Source organism: Melospiza georgiana, chromosome 9 (genome assembly GCF_028018845.1).
Source record: "Melospiza georgiana isolate bMelGeo1 chromosome 9, bMelGeo1.pri, whole genome shotgun sequence".
NCBI lineage: Eukaryota > Metazoa > Chordata > Aves > Passeriformes > Passerellidae > Melospiza > Melospiza georgiana.
In genome coordinates, this window is record NC_080438.1 from 13,666,342 (window position 1) to 13,689,328 (window position 22,987).

Sequence of the window (22,987 nt, forward strand, 5' to 3'; positions counted from 1 at the left end):
TTAATATAGCTCTAGTATTCACATGCACAGGAATGAATACACCTCAGTTTTAAAGAAGCATCTGTCTCTTTATCCTCATGATAGTTCAGGTTTACTTCCAGTAATTCTTGAAGTTCATGTGACCTAAGCCTGATGTCATCACAGAAACACAGTTTAAAAACCTCATGATAATTTTCTGTACAGCTGTAATTTTGTGGCTGGAACTATATTTTTGTGTGCATACAGATGAGGGCAGGAGTTTTGTAGCACAGGAAAAACAGACAGCTCTCGGGTCGTGTAACCTTCTTCCTCCTCATCCATGCCAAGAACATCAAGGCCCTGTCCCAGAAAATGACGTCCTTTCCCACACGTCCCCCAGCCCCACCTACCTGCAGTACCCCTTCTCTTTCCAAGCCCCTTCCCTCCTGACAGAGCAAGTGGCAGAGCTGTGTGTGTGCCAGTCCACAAACAGGTTCATGCCTTTGGATTTACTGGCCAAGAGACCAAAGCCATGGAAAATCAATGAGCTCCTCGCAGCATGAGGGCCTTTTTCTGTGTCTCCTTTCTCTGACACTTGCAGTTACCTATCTCAGTCTCACATTTGATTGCAGTCCAGAATACATAAGGGAAGAGAACACTCCTGCAGCCAGAGCAGCCTCACAACAGGCTACACCCAGAGCTGAGACTGCAGCTCTTTGGAGACAACACAAAGCCTGGGGGTTTGTCTAAACAATGTTCTCTCCCACAGCATAGGTCCTTGACCCAAGGTTACCTCTGTGCTCCATCCATCCATCCATCCATCCATCCATCCATCCATCCATCCATCCATCCATCCATCCATCCATCCATCCATCCATCCATCCATCCATCCCAGCAAGGATCCAGTTCTTGAGATAAAGGACATGGGGCAGAGTTTATCTTGTAAGTGAATAGCTTGGTTGTTGGAGAATTCTTCAAAGAGCAAAGAGATTCAGGAGGACTGATTTATAAGTGCATTTTTTGGCCAAGAAACTATTCTGTCTCAAATCCTTGATGAGCTTGAAGAAAAATCTTGAAGAAAAATTTGTTTCTATGCAATTCTGAAGTGGTATATACAAGTTTTTCAGAAATATCATTAGGTTTTCTGTAATTATGAAATGCAGATAACCACTGCAAAACAGAGTTTGAAAGCAGAGGTGCTAAAGATTTTAAATATTAACCAAACTGCTGACAGCTTTGTCAATGCTACATATCAGTAATCAAAGAATGCAAAAGATAACTGAATGGGTATTTGTGATACAGGCAGTACTTTATACTTTGAAGCTGAGGGAAGGAAGCAGGTTGAAAACATTCAATCTGTCTGACTCATAACTCAGCTTCCAGAATTTGTCTCTGCTGAAAAGAATTACACACTTTTTCAGTGGCAGTGGAAACTAGGACAAAGTGAAATGCATATCACATCATGAAATGCTTTATCAGAGCTGCTGAAGATGCTGGTCTGTAATATTTGAGATATGTCAGAGGATACCGGGTCAATGGTTTATAGCACTATCAGGTTAAATGTCTATGGATTTTCATAAAATAAAAGCCCAGTGTTTACATTCTGAGTAATAACTCAGGGTATTGAGGTTGACAATTTTTAAGAATCTCATTTTTCACCATTTTGTTAGCTGGCACATTGCACTGCCTCAACTGAGAAAGATGAAGCTGACGAGAGTGGCAGGCAGCGAGCTCTGCACGGCTGCCTTGGCCTGCAAAGGCTGCACCACTGCCTTACAGACACTGCATGAGGAACCCCATTAAGGTGCAATTTAAAACAGGGCAGTCCTGGAACACTATGTTATGGAAAAATTGGTTTTACAAAACTTAGCTGTAAGCTACATTTAGCCTGTCAGATTTCTCCAAATATATGGAACATGAATAAATAGGGTGGAAAGCCCAACCACCATCACAGATTTTCATCAGCTCAAAAGATCAGATCTCAAATTGCACTTGAAAATAAACCATGAATTTCTGGTTGATATATACAACCACTACATGCAGGTATCCAAGCTTTGGACGGAAAGCTGTATTTTCATATAATATGACAAATTTTCTTGTTTGCAGGAATAACTTATCATGTAGTATGCATTAACAGTAGTTAAGATTTCATATATGTAAAAAGTATTTGGCATGAATCCAGGGAGAAATGTAAAGATCTCAATATCTGCTATAAAGCAGGAGTAACTTGTATCAACTCCACTTGGTTTTATTTCTTATTCCCAAGGAGAATTGCTCTTGATAAGGAAGCAGCATAAGCATCAATACACTGTGTTGATAAGCAGATACCTTCATGCAGAAATGCCTGAACTTCACTCGTAAAAGGAAATGGATGCAAAGTGAGCACCAACAACTAAAATGATATTTTAGCACTATTTCTGCATGCAAGTTCAGTGAATCATTCATCTTTTTAAGTAAAATCAGGACTGGTGCTTTCCAAGAAAATATAATTCAGCTCGGCCCTAGTTATGCTTCAGAAAAACACAGGTAAACTTGGGTGAAATTTAGTCTAATCTCTTGCATGTTACAGACTATTAAATCACCTAAGAGTCCTTTCTGGCCTTAAAAGCCATGAGTTTCAAGAATTCTATTACAGTTTAAATACATAGCAATACATACATAAATTCTATTACAGAGTTTAAATACACAGCTCCTAAGAAGGAAGTCCTTATCCCAATGGTAGTATTCATTCATACCACAACAGTGTTTCTCACCTACAGAAATATAAAAACTACACATTTACTGTCTTTGACAATCTGTCCTATTGAATAGATATACACTGTCACTTTTTCAAATTGTAAATGTAACTGCTATTTCTCTCCCATGGCACACCACACATCCTATAACAGCAGTTCACAAGTCTCAGATGGTGAATGACACCCTAGCCCCATAGACATTTTCTCCATCCCACTTCTCTGTATGCATTTATATTTTAGATGCTGCCTTGATAAGGCAAATAAACCCATGGCATGGCCTCTTCTTTAACTACAGAGGAGACAGAGGTAAGTCTGTCAGCAACAGACTTCACTTGTACTAAATCAGTACTAAATGAGAATGATACACGTGGAAGCCATACCCCCCTCCGCTGGTTTAATTAAAACCAGCACTATCAGCCAGACGGGCACGCATCTACCTGGCTGTGTGCTCTCTGAAGGTGGACACTGATACATTGTCAGTTAGGTTCATTTTATTCCCTTCATCAAAATTCAGGTATTATCTTCTCAAATCTCCCATCTGAAGGTACGATACTTCATCTTTTAAAAGAAAACTCAAACTGAAACTTGGAAACATGTATTTACACTCAAACACAAGTGCAATTACTAAACACGATTGTTTATTTAATTTACAGATACTTATATGGCACCTGACGAGCCTAAGTGATGGTAAGGGTACAGCGAGTCCAGATTAGATGGCACATGCAAGGTAAGCGCAGTGATGACTCACGCTACTGGTCCAAAGCAGCGACTCCGCGTTTCGTGCCCGAGAAGTCACCCGGGACCGCCGATCGCTGCCCGCGCCGCGCCCTGGGGCAGCCCGGCCCGTCACGGAGCCCCGGCGGCACCGGGGAGCGCCGCGCGTGCGAGCGGCGGGCGGGCAGAGGCCGCGATCGCCGCCCGGGGCGGAGCCGTCCCGTCCCGTCCCGTCGCGCCACCCCGGCTCGCCTGGCGCCCGCTGGGGCAAAGGACCGGCGAGCCCGCCCGGCCGCCCCCGGCGCGGAGGGTGCTGCCGTACCTTGCTGAACACCTCCAGGTCGTCTTCCTCATCATCCAGGGCCAGCACCTCGGCGGCGGCGAGCAGCGGCCCCCGGGCCGTGCCGAGGGCACCCGCAGCGAGATGCGAGTCGGCTCCGGGCCCTTCCCCGCCGGCGGGGAGCGCCGGTTCCGGTACCCGGCCCTCCGTCTCCATCCTGCCCTGTGAGCGCGGGCGGCGGCCCCGCCACAGCCGCTCCCCGCGGGACCGCAATTGGCGGCTCCCCGCCCGCCCCTAGCCGCGGCCGGCCCGGGGGGCGCGCCCAGTGCGCAGGAGTGGAAGCGGCGGCAGGAGGGCCACGCTGCCGGGCAGGGCTGGGAAGGAGCGGGGCCGGGGGGTGTCAAGCCTGCCGGCAGGCCCGGACAGCGGGGACTGCGGCTGCGGCCTCTGCGGAGGCGGGACGGGGCGGCTCAACGCCCACAGGCGTGTTCGTGGCGGCGCGGGGGACGCCGCCCTGGCCGCCCCCGGGGCTGCCAGGGGACCGGGCGAGCCGCCCACGGGGTGCCGCTGGTCGCAGCCGCTGGAAAGAGTGTGCAGGGTCTCGGTCGGGAGAGCTCCGTGCGCTCCCAGGCAGCCGCCCGCTCTGCCCTCGGCAGCCCCCGGGCCCGGCAGGGGCGTACCCAGGCTTGCTTTTCTGCGCTCTCCGGGTTGGACTTTATTCCCTCTTGGCTGGCACTCAGGTGCCGCCACCGGGGCAGCAGGCAAAACCCACGCTTTGCTGCTTTGTCTCTTGCCTCTCGTACAGCTTCTCTTGAGCAGCCGCTCTGTCGCTCGTAGCTGGACCCCTTCGCCGTGAGGTCAGGCGTATGTCCTGATGCTGGGACCAGGGACTCATTGGTGTCAGAAATGTGAGAACAAAGTGACGGCACATTACATCAGAAAAGCAGAGGGGAGAGAAACACCAAACATTTAAAAGCGCAAAGCCGTCCTTTTTTGTAAAGTAAAACCATCGGAATTGTGGGATTTCGAAGTTGGCAGTGTTGAACTGGAAGTAATGGCCGGCGCCGTTCGTTGCCGGAGCCAGGGCCGAGCAGGGAGGCGGCGGGCGGGGAAGGCAGCCCTGACCTGCCCTGGGCTCCAGCGCTTCCCTGGCACCGACCCTGGGCCGGGCAGGGAGCGCCGCTGCGGGGCCGGGCCCGCGTTTGCTCAGTGTGGAACAGGGCACATCTCTCCAGGCGCCGCCTGAAATAGCTGAAGTCAACTTTGTTGTTAATGTAAATTTCAGGAGTCGTGGGCGGGTTCTTAAACAGGCAGATACAACATTGTCTTTGTGTATCTTGATCCCCTTGCTGTCAAATTAGAAAAGGCAAACCCCGTAATCAAATGAAAGTATTTTGAAAAGTATTCCTTCGTGAAGCGCTGCCGGCAGCTGATGAGGAAATACATTTGATATTTCACGGTTTTCGGCGAAGTGTTGAACCACAACTTGAAATAAAGGGATTAAAATAAAAACCACCAAATATTCACTGAACTGTGAAAAGAGACAAAGACTACGTCTGCCTAATTAGAGAGTGTTTACTGAGACATTTTAATTTTTGTTTGAAAATACCCTAAAATTCGCGAGGAGCCGGGGGCAGTGGCACGCCTCGGGCGCCAGCAGCGTTTGCTGCGGGGGTCTCGCTCGGAGCCGCCGGCAGAGGGAGGCGGGATGCGCCCGTCCTGGAGCCTCGCACGCCCGCCGATGCCTGAGGAGCTTCCAGTAAGTGCAGATAAACAGTTCCTGTAGCATTAAAATAACAACTGCCCCTGGTACGAGATGCCCAGGCTTCTTTTCTTTCCCACCCTGTGTAGACTGTGCCTGCCCTACAGCTCTTTGCTGTGCCTCAGCTCTGCGCCCCTGAGGGGCCCGGGGCTCTTTGGGGCGCTGCGTTCCTCGCAGCCTGCCAGGGGCCCTGGCCTGAGCGCTGCTCCCCTCCCGGTGGGTGCTGCTCCCCTCCAGGTGCTGCCAGGGCCCTGCTGGGGCTCCTTGTGGTGCAGGTGCTTCTCGTCTGGTGTCAAATCTCCGGCTCTTCCTACCTCTGTCTTACGGCTCCTTTCCAGTGTCGTCGCTGCTCCTGTCCCCTCTGATTACCTTCAGGTACCAAAGACTGATGAAAAGTGACTATTACAATATAAATTTTCTACTCTGTCTTTTGTCCATCAGTGAGAAGTGTAGCTAGTTTCTGACTTTATCTATAGTATACAGTTTCCAGTGGCTTTGCCCTTATTTCCGCATGTTCTGCTATAGGCCTGCAGGTTTTCTGAATAGAATAAGTACCTACAACCTAATGCCCAAGTTTTTAATATGTCTGTATTTAAATTTAGATTATATACTTGTGAGGCAATAACAAAACTAACTCAAGGAACACAATTTCAGACAATGCACATCAGAGATGATAAAGAAGCCAGTCAAAGAAAGGATAAAATTGATGTACTGTAGGCTTGCATATTAAGGCTGTTGTCTGAGTCATACTAATTTTCCAAAGTTTTACCATGCTCTTGGAGTTTTTTATTTCTGTTTGAGAGAAATATTGCAAGATGCTTTAATTGGATTTTTTTCTTATTATAGCTTTTTATTAGCTCATTAATCAAGCTTAAGAATATTTTTAGATTCCTTGCTGGCAGTGCTTATCTTTCTGTGCTTTTTATTTGAAGTATCAATCTGTAAGGAAAAGGTATTCATTGTCCTTCACTCTAGAAAAAATATGCATTGCATTTAACAGTCAGTTGGAGGTTTAATCGTGAAAAGGACCCCTGCTAAAACAAAATAGGAGACTGCTCTGTGATTACTTTCAGCTGCCCACCCCACCCTCTCCACAAGTTGTCCCTAATTTCTGTTAAAAGGGCTGAGTAAGCAAATGCATCTTCAGGGCACCTTCCCACCCATGCTGAGTCCCAGGGGCTTGTCAGCACCTCTCCCCTGCATTGTTTAGCAAAAAGAGCATTTTACAGACTCAAGGATTTTGAGCTCATTTCCTGACCAGAGATGAGTTAAAATAGTTGAATAGTTGTTCAACTCAAAGATATTGCAGATAGTGTAAATACAGACTGCACTTAGCAAAGGGGATTTGCAGGTTTCTCTTGAACTTTTATTTAAGAATTACATTGCTGTAGATCCTATTTTTTCTTCATTTCCATGTGTGTATATTCACAGGCTGCATGTTTCCTGGGCACCAGGGATTTACACATTTTACTGCAGATAACCTTTACTGAACCTGTGGAATGAGATCTTGGCAATAATTAAGTCAATATATTAGATGTTGTACCATGAATATTGTCGCCGCACTTATTTAAAGGAATAGGCATTGCACTGAAACAATACTTGACAATATTTTGCTAAAGAAATTGTAACATTTTGCAAAATAGGGTTTTTTTTTCTAAATTCCTATGCAGTTTTCATGAAATACTGTAGCTTTCCAGGCTCTCCTACTCAAGAACACTAAGTGGAATATTCTCATATGCTGGGGTTGAGCTGCAATCGCCTCCAAATTTTATTTATTCACTTAAATCCAAAAAGCTATTTTGTATTACAAAAACGTCAGTATTATTCCTACTTGCATTTTCTCTTTTTCTTTGGTAAGAGTGTTGATCTTAGCTAGTAATCCCTTCCAGAGTTGCTTTTCCTTGAACAAATTAAATTTACAAACACCGAAGCAGAACCAAGCTATTCCTTTGCTCTTATGTGCAGGCTGCATGTGATCCCTTTAGGCCACAATACCACGTTGAATACTTAATGTTGACTTGTCAAGTTTCACCAACTGCACAGTGATATGGACAGGATTAAATCTTGTTTTATTTCACCATCTCCCTAGCCAGGCAGCAGCAGGGCATGGAGGGCTCCTGGTGTTTTACTCTGTTCCACCACTGCAGTGCAAATAAGCGTGTTAGTGAATCTGCTGACATTCAGCACCTTGACGCAAATGAGAACGTTTCTCTAGCTCTGAAATGGATTGTCAAGTAGCATTCTTGTCAGGGTTGTGTAGTGCATAAGCAGAAGTCATTATGTTTACACCCAGAAGATATTTTGATGGTGAATTAAGGGCTGACCTTCATATCATACCATTTATTAGAGCAAGCTTTATAGTAAGCTCCATTTAATGGCTTAGAATAAGGTTAACTATTTATGTTCCATGCCTGGACTCACAAGGAAGTTGGAACATTAAAACTCTCTACATTGTGAGCTGCTTAGCTTTTCAGCTGCCTTTTGATTTGTGGTTGAAAGGTAATTGTTAAGTTATTGTGTTATTTTTGTTGTTGTTAATTTAAATTTAGAAGATTCTTTAATTGGAATATTGTAAAATGATTCATCTGTCAGATGGTGGATATCCTGCAAGCTTATTTGTTTCAGAGACTATCAGACTGTTTTTCCTTTCTGACTGCCCAAAGGAAATTACGATGTAGTGTACTCATAATCATGTTATCTCTTTTATAGCTGCAGATGATTTTTATGGCATTGCAGCTGTACAAACCCCTGATCAATATCTGGAGATGTGCTATCCTTTTAAGTTATGTTACTGTCAAATTTTAGACAAGAAAATATTCCAGGTGAAGCACTATTTGGTCTCATATATTTTACAATATCTAAAACCAGTCAAGCTTCATTAGATATGAAAGCATCATTTTTTGGGGAGGGTGGGGTGAGGGGGTGTAATACTTTGCATTGTTGTGAAATAGAGTCTATCTGTTCTAATATAGCATTGTCTTTTCTGCTGAAAAAATGGTTTCCTGTTTTCAAATAAATGCTGCTGTCCTAGTTTTTTGAGGAACTGTATATTTAGCAATCTGTACTGTATGGCATGAAATACTAGAGTATCTCCTAGTCAGAAAGTATGCAAAAATATTCATACATTAAATACATATCAAGGTTTATTGAAGTAATTTGATACAGGAGTTGGAATTCTCTCTGGTTTTAATTTTTCTCATGCCTACTTTGGAACTCTAGGTAAAGAGAAACAGATTAATAGTGGACTTCAATTTTTCCATTTATCAATGACCAGATGTAATCCTGCTTGTTAATAAATCCAAAACAATTGACAATGGTTGATATGAATGTTATTTCTTTACAAGTGTCTGTTTATAATCCATTTCACTTGAAGAATTGTGTATTTCAGCTGGTGCAGTGTAATGGCTCTCAAAACACTGTGCAAACTGGTGATCATTTTTTGACCTTTAGGCACAGGTTTTGCCACCATTTCAAGGTTAATTAGCCCTTACAGAATTGCTTGGTATGGATTTAGCAATCTTTAATGTTTGCACATGCTTTCAGTGACCCTCAAAACTTTTTAGTAGGTGAGCCTAAGTATGTTTGTGGTAGGTGAGAGTACTTATATCAATACAGATGATGCACCGTGGTTGAATTAACACTCCATATTTGTGATGTTTTAATAGATTTATTTTTTAGATAGCAAATTTTTGGGCCTTTTGCCTTAGTTTATTACTACCAGGATGACTACTAAGAAAGTTTTATATAAGAGATTTTTTTTTAGTCCTCAAATACACATCTGAACTATTTACATAAAATTTCGAACAGCACACAACCTAATTAACAATTTTGTGCTAATTGATAGAAAGTGACATGTATATTGGTATTCATAAAACATGTAGAAAATTCATATTGCAGCTATACTGCTGGAGAATCTCTCCATTTTATCTGAGCTCTTTCCATAAAATGCTATAGTATAATACTAATTGTAAAGGACAGTGACTCAAGGTCATTCTTGCTAAAAGCTTCCACTTTTTGTTCTACAAAGATCAGAAATTTTTTTAAAAGCCCCATCATCATAATGCAGAAATAAAAGTATGATCATGTTACTAGATTATGACCCAGAGGAAAGAATGTGAACAGCATGGCTGCAGAGAGGAATTCCAAGTGATGTATGTGAAACTGCCAAAATGAGAATTGCAGCTGAAGGAAGTGAGCCAGCAGTCTAACTACAATCAATATCCAGGTTAAGTAAACAATTACACTCTGCCAGAGCTGGAAGAAAATCCACACAGCCTGACAGGGTACCTGAAGTGTCTTCAGGTGTAAATTCTGAATTTACTTCTTGGATAGCTTTCTTGTCATTTGCACAGACTGTAACTGTTGGTTTTTTGGTTTTTATTTTTTGTAATCTATAAGGGAAAAACTGCTCTCACTGTATGAAGAGCTGTTCTTAGGTCCTGGCAAACAAATGATACATTTCAGTTGATAGTGGAGGTTGTTTAAAAGGCTGGAAACTGGTGCGGCTCTGAAGTGACCAAAGAACAACGTATCTTATCAGACAATTTGATTGGTCAGGAAAGCAGGCACTTGAATAATTAAACAATACAAAGGAGTAATATTGGGGTCCTTTGTGAGCACTGAGCTTACCCAGCATAGATGTCAAGTTTAAAATGGGAACAGCTGTGTTCACACTATTTGAGGACAGTTTTTTTATCAAAGATTAATGTGGAAAAGCCCTTGTGGGAAAACTTGGCAGTTGGTCTAAGATTCTTCTTCCCTTTGACATCCTCTTCCTCTCCTAACTTTATTTATTATGAAGTTGCTAAATAGCTCAAAATAGTTTCAACATCATTAAAAGAGCTGCCTAAATCTCAAAAAGAGCTAAGATAGACTTATAGAAGAATTAATGTTTTTTATACTGTGCCTTAAGTAAATCTCTTACCCCTTAGGTAAAACTTCACAGGAAACCTCAAAATTTTCCTGCCAGGATACATATATATAAAACTAGCAGTATAGTAGACAATTGTTCTACTCATGTGCCCTAATTTTATATTTAATCCCCCCAAATGTCTTCATGATTTAAAAATAATCTGTTGCTTCTAGTGGACAGTCAAATGACAGAGTATTTGCCATTGCTCAGAACACATAAAAAGGAACAAACCAGCTACTGTCTGCTCCCTCACCACTGCATGACATGCTTGGGATTAGCTAAGGTGTGTCTGGTGGGAATGCTATAGAGCAAATGTGTGCATGAGCACAAGTGCACAGGGAGCAGACTTCAGTAATTTTGTAGATTGGAGTTTTTAAGTTTCCTCTTAGCATATCTTAGTGTGCTTGCATTGTGTACAATTTTGGAGGCTCCGTGTCTTGAAAACTGAGAAGTATTTGTCTTCAGATACTAAGAACTATTGCCAAATTCTAGAAAAGAATAACAGGGGAAACAAATTTCAAGACTTTATACCATGATGTAGTCCAAGAATAGAGTGACTTTGGACAGTATGGTCAGACTGCAGCTGCAAGAGCTCTAAATCAGATGGGAAGGAAGTATTCCAGCAGATGCGATTTACAGTGGCAACACAAGCAGTCATTTGCTTCCTGCAGTTTTCTCTTTTGTGAGAAAATGAAAGAGACCAGATTGGTCTGTGTCTTAGAGGGAAAACAATGGGATTAATTAGGTCATTATTACATCCAGCAGATTTTCCACTTAGGGATGATGTGATAGCAAGGCACTGATGATGTTGACCCTGTGGATTTGCAAGAGAACTTCTGTTTAAAATGAGGTTGGTGGATAGACTGTGACATTGAAATATTGTGTTCTGGCGAGCTGCAGTGAGCTCTGTAGCTATCATTGATACTTGTTTACCACAGAGAGAAAGAGAAAAGCTGTTAGGCAAGATGAAACTGCAGGGGAGAGTAGGTGTACCTCCCCAGCTCCTAGGAATTAATCCCTATCATATTACATGAAAGCTTAAATACATCAAATTTCTCTTCTTTATTCATCTTTCTGATAAGCAATTGCTAGAAGGATGCTGTAGACTTCAAAAAGGAAGACTATAGGAAAGAATTTATGAGAACTTAAGAGGCATTTACCACAATATTTACACTTTACCTACTCCATACTCTGAAAAAGTTCAGAAATCAGAGGTCAGTTCCTTCTGCCATAAGTATGTAATTGTGCTTTTTTTCTTAATCCATGAAGCCAGGTTGCATACTATTTTTGGCTTTGTTGAGCTTCTGATGCATTAGCAGAATAATATTTTCTTTTCTATATGCCCTATCACTTAAGACAGCAAATGACCATCTGCTAGATTGCATTTCTCAGCCTGTGGCCACATATACTATAATAGTTGTTTTGGTGGTCTGCAAAAATTTCTCTTCAAACTGACTTAATGATTTGCGCTACCAAATTGTTCACATTTCTAAACTGTATATGAAACTATTGAAACAGACTAGAATTTGAGATTTTTCTGTTCTCATGTGATACACATGAGGAAAAAAAGCAATGAACAGGGCACAACTATCGGAAAGGGTACATTTTCCATGTGCAACATCTCTGAAAGCACCTTTGGTTTTGCTCAAGAGATATTCTAGTTAAACCATTCTAGCACCTTTGCGACTATATCTTAGCTGGGCAAACTCTGTTGAGGCCAAACTCAGTAGCTGAATGTAGGGGGAAGGGTCTCAGTGATAAACTCATCTGTTTTGAACCAGCTGGGAATTACTCCAGCTCTTCAGAAGGCTGGAATACTTTAGGGGTGCCTTCATGTGAATTTGTATCTCTGTGTTTCAGAAAGCCCTCCAAGCCACCAGGAGGAGCGATACAAGGCTTGGGAGACTTACATTTGGCTCCCATTCCACCAAAAATATCTCATATAATTTCCTGTAAGATGTATGGATTGTGTTTGAAGCCCCATGCTGATAAGGCAATACAGAAGTGTTTTGTATATAATCCTGCAGCCATTCTTCCCTCTAGCTATTCCCTCTGCTAAAAAGAGTCATTGAGTAGATTGGAGCAAATCTCCTTCAATATCTCTGTGCCTTTTGAGGGCCTTAGGAGCATCCCCCAAGAAGATTCCTAATTCCTGGGCTTTAGCAGAACCAATTCAGATTATTCATGAGACAACAAATTAGCTGAAGGTTTCCATGAAAAGATGCTGCTGCTTTTAGGATGCTTTAATTTTACATGCACACTGGAACACAGAAACATGCCTAGGAGTAAGAAAAGGAGGTGAAAGGCAACAATAAAAGCAAACATGGAAGTTATGAACTTAAACCCAGATGAAAAAAGGTTTCAACAATCCCACGTTTATGAAATTTACTTAAAGGTGTAATCTAATCAATTAATCATTTTTTGCTCATTATTTTAAGTAGAAAAAAGCCAGGTAGTGTAGTAACATGCAGATTAGCATGTTACTGGAGGAATGAGTCTCCAGTAATAGTATGGCCTGAAATCAAATTATTTTTAAACAAAATTATGTCTATTTAAAAAATGAATCAGTTTTTAGGTAACCACAATGCAGAGCAGAATGGATACAAATTCTCTGGTAGATAATGATATGAACTGCTGCATACTGAAGAAGCTGGAAATAGGAAATAGCTTTGGTAATCTGCCTCTGGGGGCTGAAGTTGGCTTGATGGACATAATGGGTCTGAAGCCAAGAAACGGGGTAAGACAGATTTTTGGACTGCCCAACTTACCTTCTGTTAAAGCAAAAGTCAGTTCAAGTGTTTTCCAATGATGATGGAGCTGACAATGAGCAGAAACAGTTCAGAAAGTGAGGGGATGTGTCCCTGAGATAGGCTTTAGTGGGTGTGGTGCATTAGGGCAAAGGCTGGACTTGATGATCTTGGAGGTTTTTTCCAACCTTAATGAGTCTATGTTAGACGGATTGCAGGTGTGTAGTGGAACCACAGGTGAGAAATCTGATGTGCTCATCACAAAAGGTAGAATTGCACGAATTCTTGTCAATAGCTCTAGTGTAGCTATGTCTTTTGAAACAAAAAACCTCAAAATCAGAGAATGATGGCAGAAGTCTATTAGTTTGGTGAGTCTGTAGGATATTGTAGGGTTGAATTTGCATATTAAAAGGGATCTTTTTAAAGCATTTTATGTTTTAACATTCTGTGCGTGGTTAAAGCTTTTAAGTACTACTAGGAGTTGTGACCAGATGGGTGGGCAGCCCTACATATGGAAGTATTTAACTTCTTCAGAATAGCTTGGAGAACAAATGCTGATAGTACTGGTTATTTCTGCTGATAATAGCTGACAGTTTTTTCACTTCATCAATAAGGTTTCATTTAAGTAATGAAGATATTCTAGATGAGCTGATTAAAGAATGTGTGATGTGTGATTTGGATAAAATTAAATGACAAGAGGAAAAAAATCTGTATGTAACTGAGGATTTCAAAGCTCAATACTCTACAGATGTGAATCAATCTACCAAAGAAGCCCTGAATCTTAAACATGGAAAAGGTCTGGAATTTCCTTATTCAAAAGCTTTAACACTCTATGGTATTAATACCTGGAAAAAAGAAAGAAGCATTGTAGAAATAATGTAACTGGATCAATAGCCAGATAATCAAAGGTAAATTAGCAGAATGTAAAAAGATTGCAGAAGGGACTGACAGGCATAGAAATGTATGCAAAAGAGTTAGAGAAAGATAGGAGTAAGGTGAATTAAAGTCAAGCAGAGCTAGACCTTGCACTGGATATTAAACACAATAAAATTAATTAGCCTTAAGCAGTTTTAGAAACAAACTCCTAAGAACAACATGTAGTCACTGTTCAGGGATTAAATGTATTGCCCTAAAAAAAAAGGAAATATTTTATTCTGTCTTCATTGGAGGCATTGATGCTGATTGTGGTGAGAAAGGGAGGTTACATAGTAGGAATAAGTCCACAATCTTAATAAAAACGATTGCAACTGAGATCCAAGGAGTTTGGTGGACTGAAGGGTGGTGACCAACAGTGCCTTGGCCAGAAAGATACTGGCTCATGAAGTCTCATACCTGACCATATGGCAGCAAATACACTGTGATTAGGGAGCAGGAATAATGACCCAATTGGTTATGGGTGCATTAGTCCTACCTTGAGGCTTGAGAACAACTTGTAAAGGAAATCCTTCCTGTAGCTGCAAATAAATGCTTGACTGATTGCAGCTTTGGTTCTGAGCATGGGCTATCAGAGGATGGCAGTGCACCCACACACCTCCTCAGACACCACGGGTTCTTAAGGGCCACTTTACCCCAGCTTTGGGCTGGAACACTTCTGTACAATTTGGATCTTTAAGTAGTATTAGACTTTTTTTTTTGTGTGTCTGAACATGGCTCAGTCTAGAAATTATTCTTAATTCCTTGCCTGTAACTTAATTTTCATGCATACTGGGCAGATCTAGATTTGCATAAACATGAATTTCAGTTGTAGGCTAAAATTGTCTCATACAATGCACCAAAACTTAATATAGGTGCAGAACAGAGATTGTGGAGTTTTTGTGAGATTCCCCTCCCACTGACTTATGAGTGCAGTGAACTCTGTGAAATGATCTTGACTTTCTTCTTGAGGATGAGAGAGATCGTGAAGAACACACTTGAGTCTACAAATATTTTTCCATAAGATTCAAGTCCACTAGAAGAATTTCAAATTTTGTCCTGTAAGGTAAGGGCTTTGGACCTCTTACTAGCACTAGGCATAAATTGTGAATTGTAATCGTTTCAGAAAAATTAAATTTATTTCTAAATTGTATTTAAGAGGTGAACAGACCCACAGATCTTTTACCAATAGGTTTCCTGACAAAGGAATTTTCTTATTGACCATCAGAACCAACAGCTTGACAAAAAGCATCCTAAATACCACATTTGTTCCACCGTATCTACAGAGACTGTAAGAAAAATAGGCTTAACCCAAATATCAGGGATAAAGTCACATTTTGTGACCTGTGGTCTTCCCCACAGTTTAGGACTGCCTGTTGAACTGAAGTTTGAGAAGTTCTTTCCAGAACTGAGATGAGATGAGATAGTGGTGGGCATTTTTACATTAGGTAATTTTAGTATTAAAATTATTACTTAGAGTGCTTATTCTCTCTGAAGAGGGCTGGAAGAGGACTGTGTGATGAATAAAAAGCTTAGGCAATGCTGATAAATTAAAAATAAAACCTGGCTTTAGAATTTGCTCAGAGGAGCTTGTTAATCTTTAAAATTTGCCAAAATTAAATATGAAATTATTGGTAATGTCTGGCATCCTTTATAGGAATGTAATTCAGATACACTCACCAAAAGAGCTCACATCATTAGCGGGGTGATTGTGTCACCTTCTGTTGAAATATTCCACACCATTGGTGTTTCTTGGCAGACTGACATGTTTTTACTTGACATTGCTGTAACCTCTGGGAAAGAAAGCCCTACCTTTCTGTGAATAATTCATTAGTGAGCCATCATACTGAAGTATTCCCTTCTTTTGAGGGAGCAGGGGAGGGTTACCAAAGCTACTTACTTTTGGTTTGGGTTTTTTTTGTTTTTTGCTTTTTTAAATGCTACCTTGCAGTCTTAACACTTCTGAAGTATTCTTCCATAGGCACCTTCTCTCCTAACATAGAGCTAACTCTCAGTTCTGATCCTTTGGTTTGTGAATTAATCCATATAATTTTTCCAAGGGTTCTGGCTCAGAGCAGTGGAAGGCTGCTGATGCAGTATAACCTTTCTGATAGTGCTGGGTGGTCTGGAACTGGACAATAATGCCAGTAAATCAAACTGCCAGAAATTCAGCTAAGAAGCATGGCTGGCTGTTTAGTCAAATGTGCTAAAATGTGTTTGAAGTGACTGTGTAGGCTTCCATTGCCAGCAGTGAGCATGCAGGACACACAGTGCGCTCCTGGCAGAGCCAGGGGAAGGAGCCCTTTTGTGTTTGACCAGAGAATGGAGGGTTCAGTGTCCACAGGCATGTTTGAAGCACTGGGGAAAATGTTTACATGGAGTTGGTTTGTCTGACTTTTGAAGTGTAAAAAGTCTGTATCTTCACTTCACCTGGATAAATGGTCCTGTTGCTAGCAATGATTTTAAGAAACAAGGTGAAACAGAAGACCCAGTACAGCTTTTTTAAAAATTTATGTTAGATAAGCCTTTTTTTAGGTAGCCTGTTTGAAGGTTCTACCAATGACTTTTTTCCCTAAAATTGTATCAGTAGCAAGTGTTCACTTTGTTCTTTACTTTTTCACTTGTAGTATGTATTTTTTCATGTCTGCTGGAAAAGCTTGACTCTTAGTTTAAAGCATGTTCTTGATAACAGACAGGCAAAGGCTGGATGAGCTGTTCTTCTATTCTTATGTACAATATCTTGGGTATTTGAAGGGCTCTTTAGTGATCCCTTCCTCTAAGAAGCTCAAATAATTCCTGGTCTTTTATTAATCTGTCAGAGCAGGGGTTGCTTCTGAATTTATCTTAGTATTTCTGTCTGAAACAGCTGTGCAGCCTATGCTTCAAATTGCCAGCATTAAATCAACATAGTTTTCCTCCTCATTCTTCATCAATTTGTCATATAGATAAGCCCACTACCTGCACTAGCAATCTTCCATTATCCACTGTTCTTGCTGGTTTCTTCCACATGCTCCCATCAACACCCACAGAGGCTTTTTACCCTCAGATATATTCTGTCTTTCTCTCTCTAGGTTTTTTAATTCCACTGCATAAGACAGTGTCTACAGATAGCTAATGACTCTAAAATTGAGCATGACATATGACTTATTTTGCCAGTGATATAGCTAGGTGATTTGGACTTTAATATCTTGAGATAGTATAAAGGAAATTAAAAAATTATAGAGCTGATAAAAAGAAAAAATATCACAAGAAAAAGGCATGTTGATGGTTTTTGTTATTTATGTAAACTCTAACATCCAAATTTCTTTTCTAATTGCTGAAACTGTATGCACTGAAAATGTATACATTTGAGGAATATAAAAAGAATATACTGTACCCTCCATTATGCACTGTGCAGAAAGTGTCCTTCATGATCAGATTTCTACCCCCTGAAATTTAATCTTCATTCAGATTCTTCTTTTTTCATTTATTTGCCTGTCTTTAAGTGTGCTTTTGTGACATCTGTATATGTAACCTCCATAACTAAGATGTGCTTATTTGCATTGTAAAAGAGTAAAGTGCCAGTTTTATAATGAATACTATATTTAAAAGATCATGCCTCATTTTTCTGTGTGCTATGTCGGCAGCAGTGTTGTAGTCTGTCCTGATATTTCACTGTATAAATTAGACAGCTAAGGAAGGGAGAAGGAGAGCAGCAGATACAGATTGAGTGACCTGTTCCATATCACAACACACGAGTTTGACAGCATGAGCAGCAGATTCCTAGCCCAGCCTACTAAATAAGGTGTCATCAGAAATGTAGTCCTGATTATTAGAAGGAGGTGAGGAGTTTGGAATTGTCTTGAATTTTATTTTTGTCCTTTTTGTGCCTCTCTACCAAAATAGTTATAACTATATACAATTATAACTGTTATAACTATATACTACTTATTACAGTGGCTGTTGTAAACCTCTTTGAAATATTTTCAGAAGCTACTGCTTCCAATTGTCATTCTGTAATGTTTTTTTAAATTAAAAAAATTACTTTTTTCATAGAAAGAAAGAAAGACATTTCAATGGTTTCTGGTTTTCCTCCATTAGAGCTCAAGAACAAGTTGAAAAGGGGCATATGTTTTTCAATGTGTAACTTCCATGTATAAACATACTGGATGCTAAAAAAAGAACTGATAGACTTTATAAAAAGGAATAGATCTATTTGCATGGAGAAGGATTAGCAAAATAATCTAAGCACCTGAAGAAATAAACAATTAAGAATAGAAAAAATGGAGACTCCTCTAAAAATTTTGGCAAGGTGTTTGCAAATAAATACTTTAAAGGAGGTGAATCCTGTTTCAAATCAGAGCAAAGCTGCTGGTTCCCTTTGCTTCCCTGTGGCTGCTGCAGGTGCTCCAGGCTTTTTCCTCCAGAGCAGCTGTGTTCCACTGACACAAATGGCACTTCCTGGGGACTACATCTTTAGTTACTGGTGCATCACAATGTGCAATAGGATATTTCAGTCATGCTTTCAAATGGCTGCTAAAACACAGCACTGCATAAGCAAATCACAACTGCATGCTTGCAGATAGAGGTGCCAGTGACACAGCTACCTATGTGTAATTCCCTTCAAAGAGGAGCTACTAGAAAAATTGCAGGGCAGCAAGGAAACGTGTGAAAAAACCAGATGCTTAGTGATGTAGTCTTACTGCTGCCTGTCTTCCCATCTCCCTCCCAGCTTTCTCTTTCAGCTCATGATCTCCAAAATACTGAGTTTTCATAGCTCAACTTATTTTTTGCCTCACATCACAGAGAATGCCTAACGATGTCAAATATGGAAAAGCTGATTCAAAGTATGCCTTCAGAAAGGTCCCAGTTTTTACCTGCACAAAGCAAACATTTTGCTTAGGAGAGTGCAATATGATGTGCATTAACAGGATGCTTTGCCTATTCCCTAACAAAGATCTCTTAATTTAGAATTTGTGCATTAAAGCAGGGGTAAACCCAAATAAAGATTGTAAAGTTCACAGCCTGTTCTGCAGGATAGACATTAATAGGATAAAGAAAAAAGTTAATCAGTGTTGAGGAATTGTAGCATAATATTCCTTTCTCTTTCCTAGTATCCCACAGTAAATACTAAAAAGGAATCACATTTAAGTTGACTTTGATGCAGCATGTGTTCCTGGCTTCTCAGAACCTCATCCAGGACATGCAAAATTTATCTGCCAAGGAGTTTGCAGCTGTGGAGGTTCTTGATCTCAAAAGTGGTGCAGGAATCTTCACCTTGCTCTAAGGGCTTGTGTGTCATGGTGGGATGCTGTTGAGTGAAGGTATTGAGATAACCAGTAAAGAATAATGTACACTTGGGGCAAGTAAAGAGGGATTTAAAAGTTCTTCTGAGTGCTTAGAAACTGAGCCCCACCATAGCCAGCAGCATCTGGTCCCAGGCTTTTTTATTTTCATAGCTTCATGCTTTGGTCATTAGCTTGTTCTGCCCTTAAATACAGTTTGCAGCTTGTCAGGTTTTTCATTTGAGGAGGTAAGCTTGTCATCCTGGATCCATGAAGTTGTATCTATAATATGAACAGGAGACTAGTAACACTTCAAACACCAGCATGTATTTCAGGCAGACCCTGTATACTCATAAAATGTTAGAATTTAGGGTCTTTCCAATGACAGCCATGACTGCTTTGTTTAATGTCAGGCTTCTGAAAGATCCTTTCCTAGCCAATGCTGTTTACCTCTCTGTCCCTTAAAGAGAAAGGAGACACAGATCTTGAATTTGAGTTACTCTCTCCAGCTGGGAATGTTGTGTAGTACATTCTTTGCTGTATTTATTACAGAATATGTGGTACCTGCTTGAGTATCCCAAAACCACATACTTGAATTGCTTTTTTAGAAAATTGTTAATGATATTTCCCCAATGATTTACACTCAAAGCTTATTATTGCAACAGAATTTCAGTCCCATCTTGCATCTACTATTTATTTTGTCATCAGAACTGTTAAAATTTATAATAAGTGATTTGGCACTCTATTTGTTAGGCAGTTTATTTGGGAGCAATTATGGTTATCTCCTAGATATTTCTAATATGTTTTTTTGAAACACAGCATTTGGCTCTACAGTATTTGAAAAAAACAGTGATTGAAATCTGAACTGTATGCTACCATGATAGACACTATATCCTGGTTTTGTTTTCTGCTTGGGGAGGAATCAGATTTCAGCTCAAATGGTCATGGCTGTCCCTCTGTGTTTTGTTTCTGATAGGTTGTTCTACAAACCTGCAGATTAATGATACAGAACAAAAGCCTCCTGAATACATCCTAAATGTTTTCACATGTATATATTTTATAGACATGTAGATTTGCCAGCATAGAATATTTGTAATTTCAGGGTTTTTAGTTGCCTTATAGTTTGGATAGGATTTTTGTGTGTCAGAAAAGAAATGTCTGTCTTTATCATCAGCTGATTTTTTGCAGTAGTGTAAGGCAATTATAAATATGTCTGGTAAAAATAGTCTCCTTTGATTCTTCAGTAGGTGTTGCTTAAATTCATCAGTCTCTTTATATATGTATGTGAATTCAAAGACAAGATCAATATGTTTGGGAAACTTAAGAGCTGCTGGAAAGGGGACAGTGGACAGTTACTCAGATTCAGCATAAGTGAGACTGGAGATGCAAACAACTGCATTTAATATTGATAGCCGTACCTAATTTTCTTCTGATGATTTGTGTCATTTCAAAAACATGATTTTAAGGGTGAAGCTTTCTGTGGAGCTTTCAAAATTTTATATTTCACATTTCTGAAATAATCAAATTACATCTTCTTATACATAACTAGAGAGACTGAGGTGCTTTTCACATGCAGTATTGCACTTAGCACAAAAACAAATGCTAATGTGACTATCAGTACAGGACCAAACTTTATCTGAGATCTGGGGTGTTGCCATGGCAATTCCAATTGTTGGAAAAAAATTCTCTTTTGTGCTTCATTCTGACATTAGATTGCAAAATGATGATTATGAAGAAACATACAACCCAAAATGAGGGTGTGGGGGGGAAATCTCTTCTTGAAGATATAAAACATACTTTCTATCACATTTACTTTTTCTGAAACACTGAGTGTATGCCCAGATTGTTACAAGCTGTATTTTTTGCAGATTCAGATATATTGTTATTTCTCAAGCTGCCATAATAATACTCAATGTTATTTCTCCCAAATGTAATAATCAGCATAATAAGGAACTCAGAGACATATATCCCATTTCCTATGCAAAATATCAGCTTCTAGTTATGTTATACTGCTGCTGTGGCCCTTTTGCTTTTAACAATACTGCCTATGTTAGTTGAAGCATATCTAAAATACAGACCTTGCTTAAGTTATTTATATAAATCAGCTCTATAATCTATTTATAATAGAATAGCTCATACTAGCCAATAGATCAGTCATTTCTGTTTAGTTATAAAATTGTTTTTCTACCAATACATCTCACTGTGAGAAAATTGATATGGCTATTACCTGTTCCTTGCTAAATCAATACACAACAAGCTTTAAATAAATCAATAAATAAATAAATACACACTCCTACGCCATCCCCCAAAAAACCCACCAGCCAAACAACAAAACCACACAATACTTCCTAAAAAGAAGCAAATGAAGGAGTGCAGTTAAAATGTGGTTTGCAGTGCAATTCATGCTGAAGTTTATTGTGCATTCTTTTATGTAGGAAATGTGCAAAATGGGAAACGTTTCCAGAAGAGAACTAATTCTTGCAGTGCTGCATTGCTGCTTTATAAATAAATCATTGTCCTTTCTCTATTGATCACTGGAACAATCCAGTCAAAGAATGCTGACTTAGTGCAGCCCTTCGCAGGATGGCTGGATTGAGAGGAAAAGCCGGGTAAGTGGGACCCAGCAGCAGGGAATTGGGAAAATCCCAGACTGGTTAGAGATCAGGTTTGGTGCATGAAATCCTTGACTTGTCTTTTACCTCCAAAAAAACTGGACAAAGCAGCTGATTTCTACAAGATATTCTGACTTTCCATAATGTCATTGATCAGGAGAAATTAAATATAAGATGATACTAGTTGTAATAAGTGGATGATGCTGAAAATCCGTGTTTAATGTATTGTGATATATATTTTTTTGAGAACACACAAAAAAAAAGACACTCCAAATTTATTTAATGATCTCAATTATGATGTTTATTTGTTAAGAAATAAGGGCTCAAATCTGCCAGAAATATGTTTGAGTTTATAGACTCTCAAAAATAGTACTGCATTCCTGTGAGTTGAGGTGGAATCTGAATTTTATTTGGTTATCACAGATAACCAAGATCACAGCTTGCCAGTCTGACAATTGTATGATGTCTCATGTTTCAGGACTTCTGGTATCAAGCCCCAAGGCTTTTCTGGGAATAGGAGTAGCCTGTTACAATGAGGAGTGAGAAATACTATTTGGGTTTGCATGTCTGACCAATAAGATCAGTATTGGATCTCAGAGGCATATACTTTTTAAAACACGGCTTTCACTGATGCCTGTGGTTGTCATCTATAGCAAGAGTGTATACTCACAATGTTTTTATCCAGAACATACAGCTAGTTCTAGAATATAAAGTTCCTATTTTTCATAAAATGAGATTTACTGGTAAATGCAGCGCTCAGCTGATGGCAAGTTAGTCAGGGTCGTGGTGATGCATTGCTTTTAGAACACGTTGTCATCACATCATTTTTTTCTGTTTCTCATTAATTACAGATACTTCCAGGATGCAGGTCTGTAAAATGTAATTATTTATTCCACTGGGTGTTTTATCCCTAGTGCTGCAATCAGAGGCAGCACATGCTGCTGTTGGGTGGCTCAGGGGAAGCAGAGGGGCTTGCAGACGCTTTCCCGGCTGCAGCCGAGGCGCTGGCAGGAGCAGAGCAGCTCCATGCGGGGATGGATGCGGGGCCGGCTCGGGGCTGCGCTGCTGCCGGGGCTGCTGCGGGGCCGCCG

At 40.4% G+C, this 22,987-nt stretch overlaps 1 protein-coding gene across 2 annotated transcripts in view; it reads right to left on the reverse strand.

Moving 5' to 3' along the window:
• SNX7 (sorting nexin 7) overlaps positions 1-22,987 on the reverse strand; it is a 56,259-nt gene that overhangs the window by 25,040 nt on the left and 8,232 nt on the right. Inside the window, exon 1 of one of the 2 annotated variants that reach the window (XM_058029902.1) lies at positions 3,730-3,939. The exons of the other annotated variant lie outside the window; for it this stretch is intronic. Coding sequence (XP_057885885.1) covers positions 3,730-3,903 — 174 coding nt within the window. The 5' untranslated portion in view covers positions 3,904-3,939. Of the gene's footprint in view, positions 1-3,729; positions 3,940-22,987 lie in introns of those variants that run through there. 2 annotated transcript variants of the gene reach the window in all.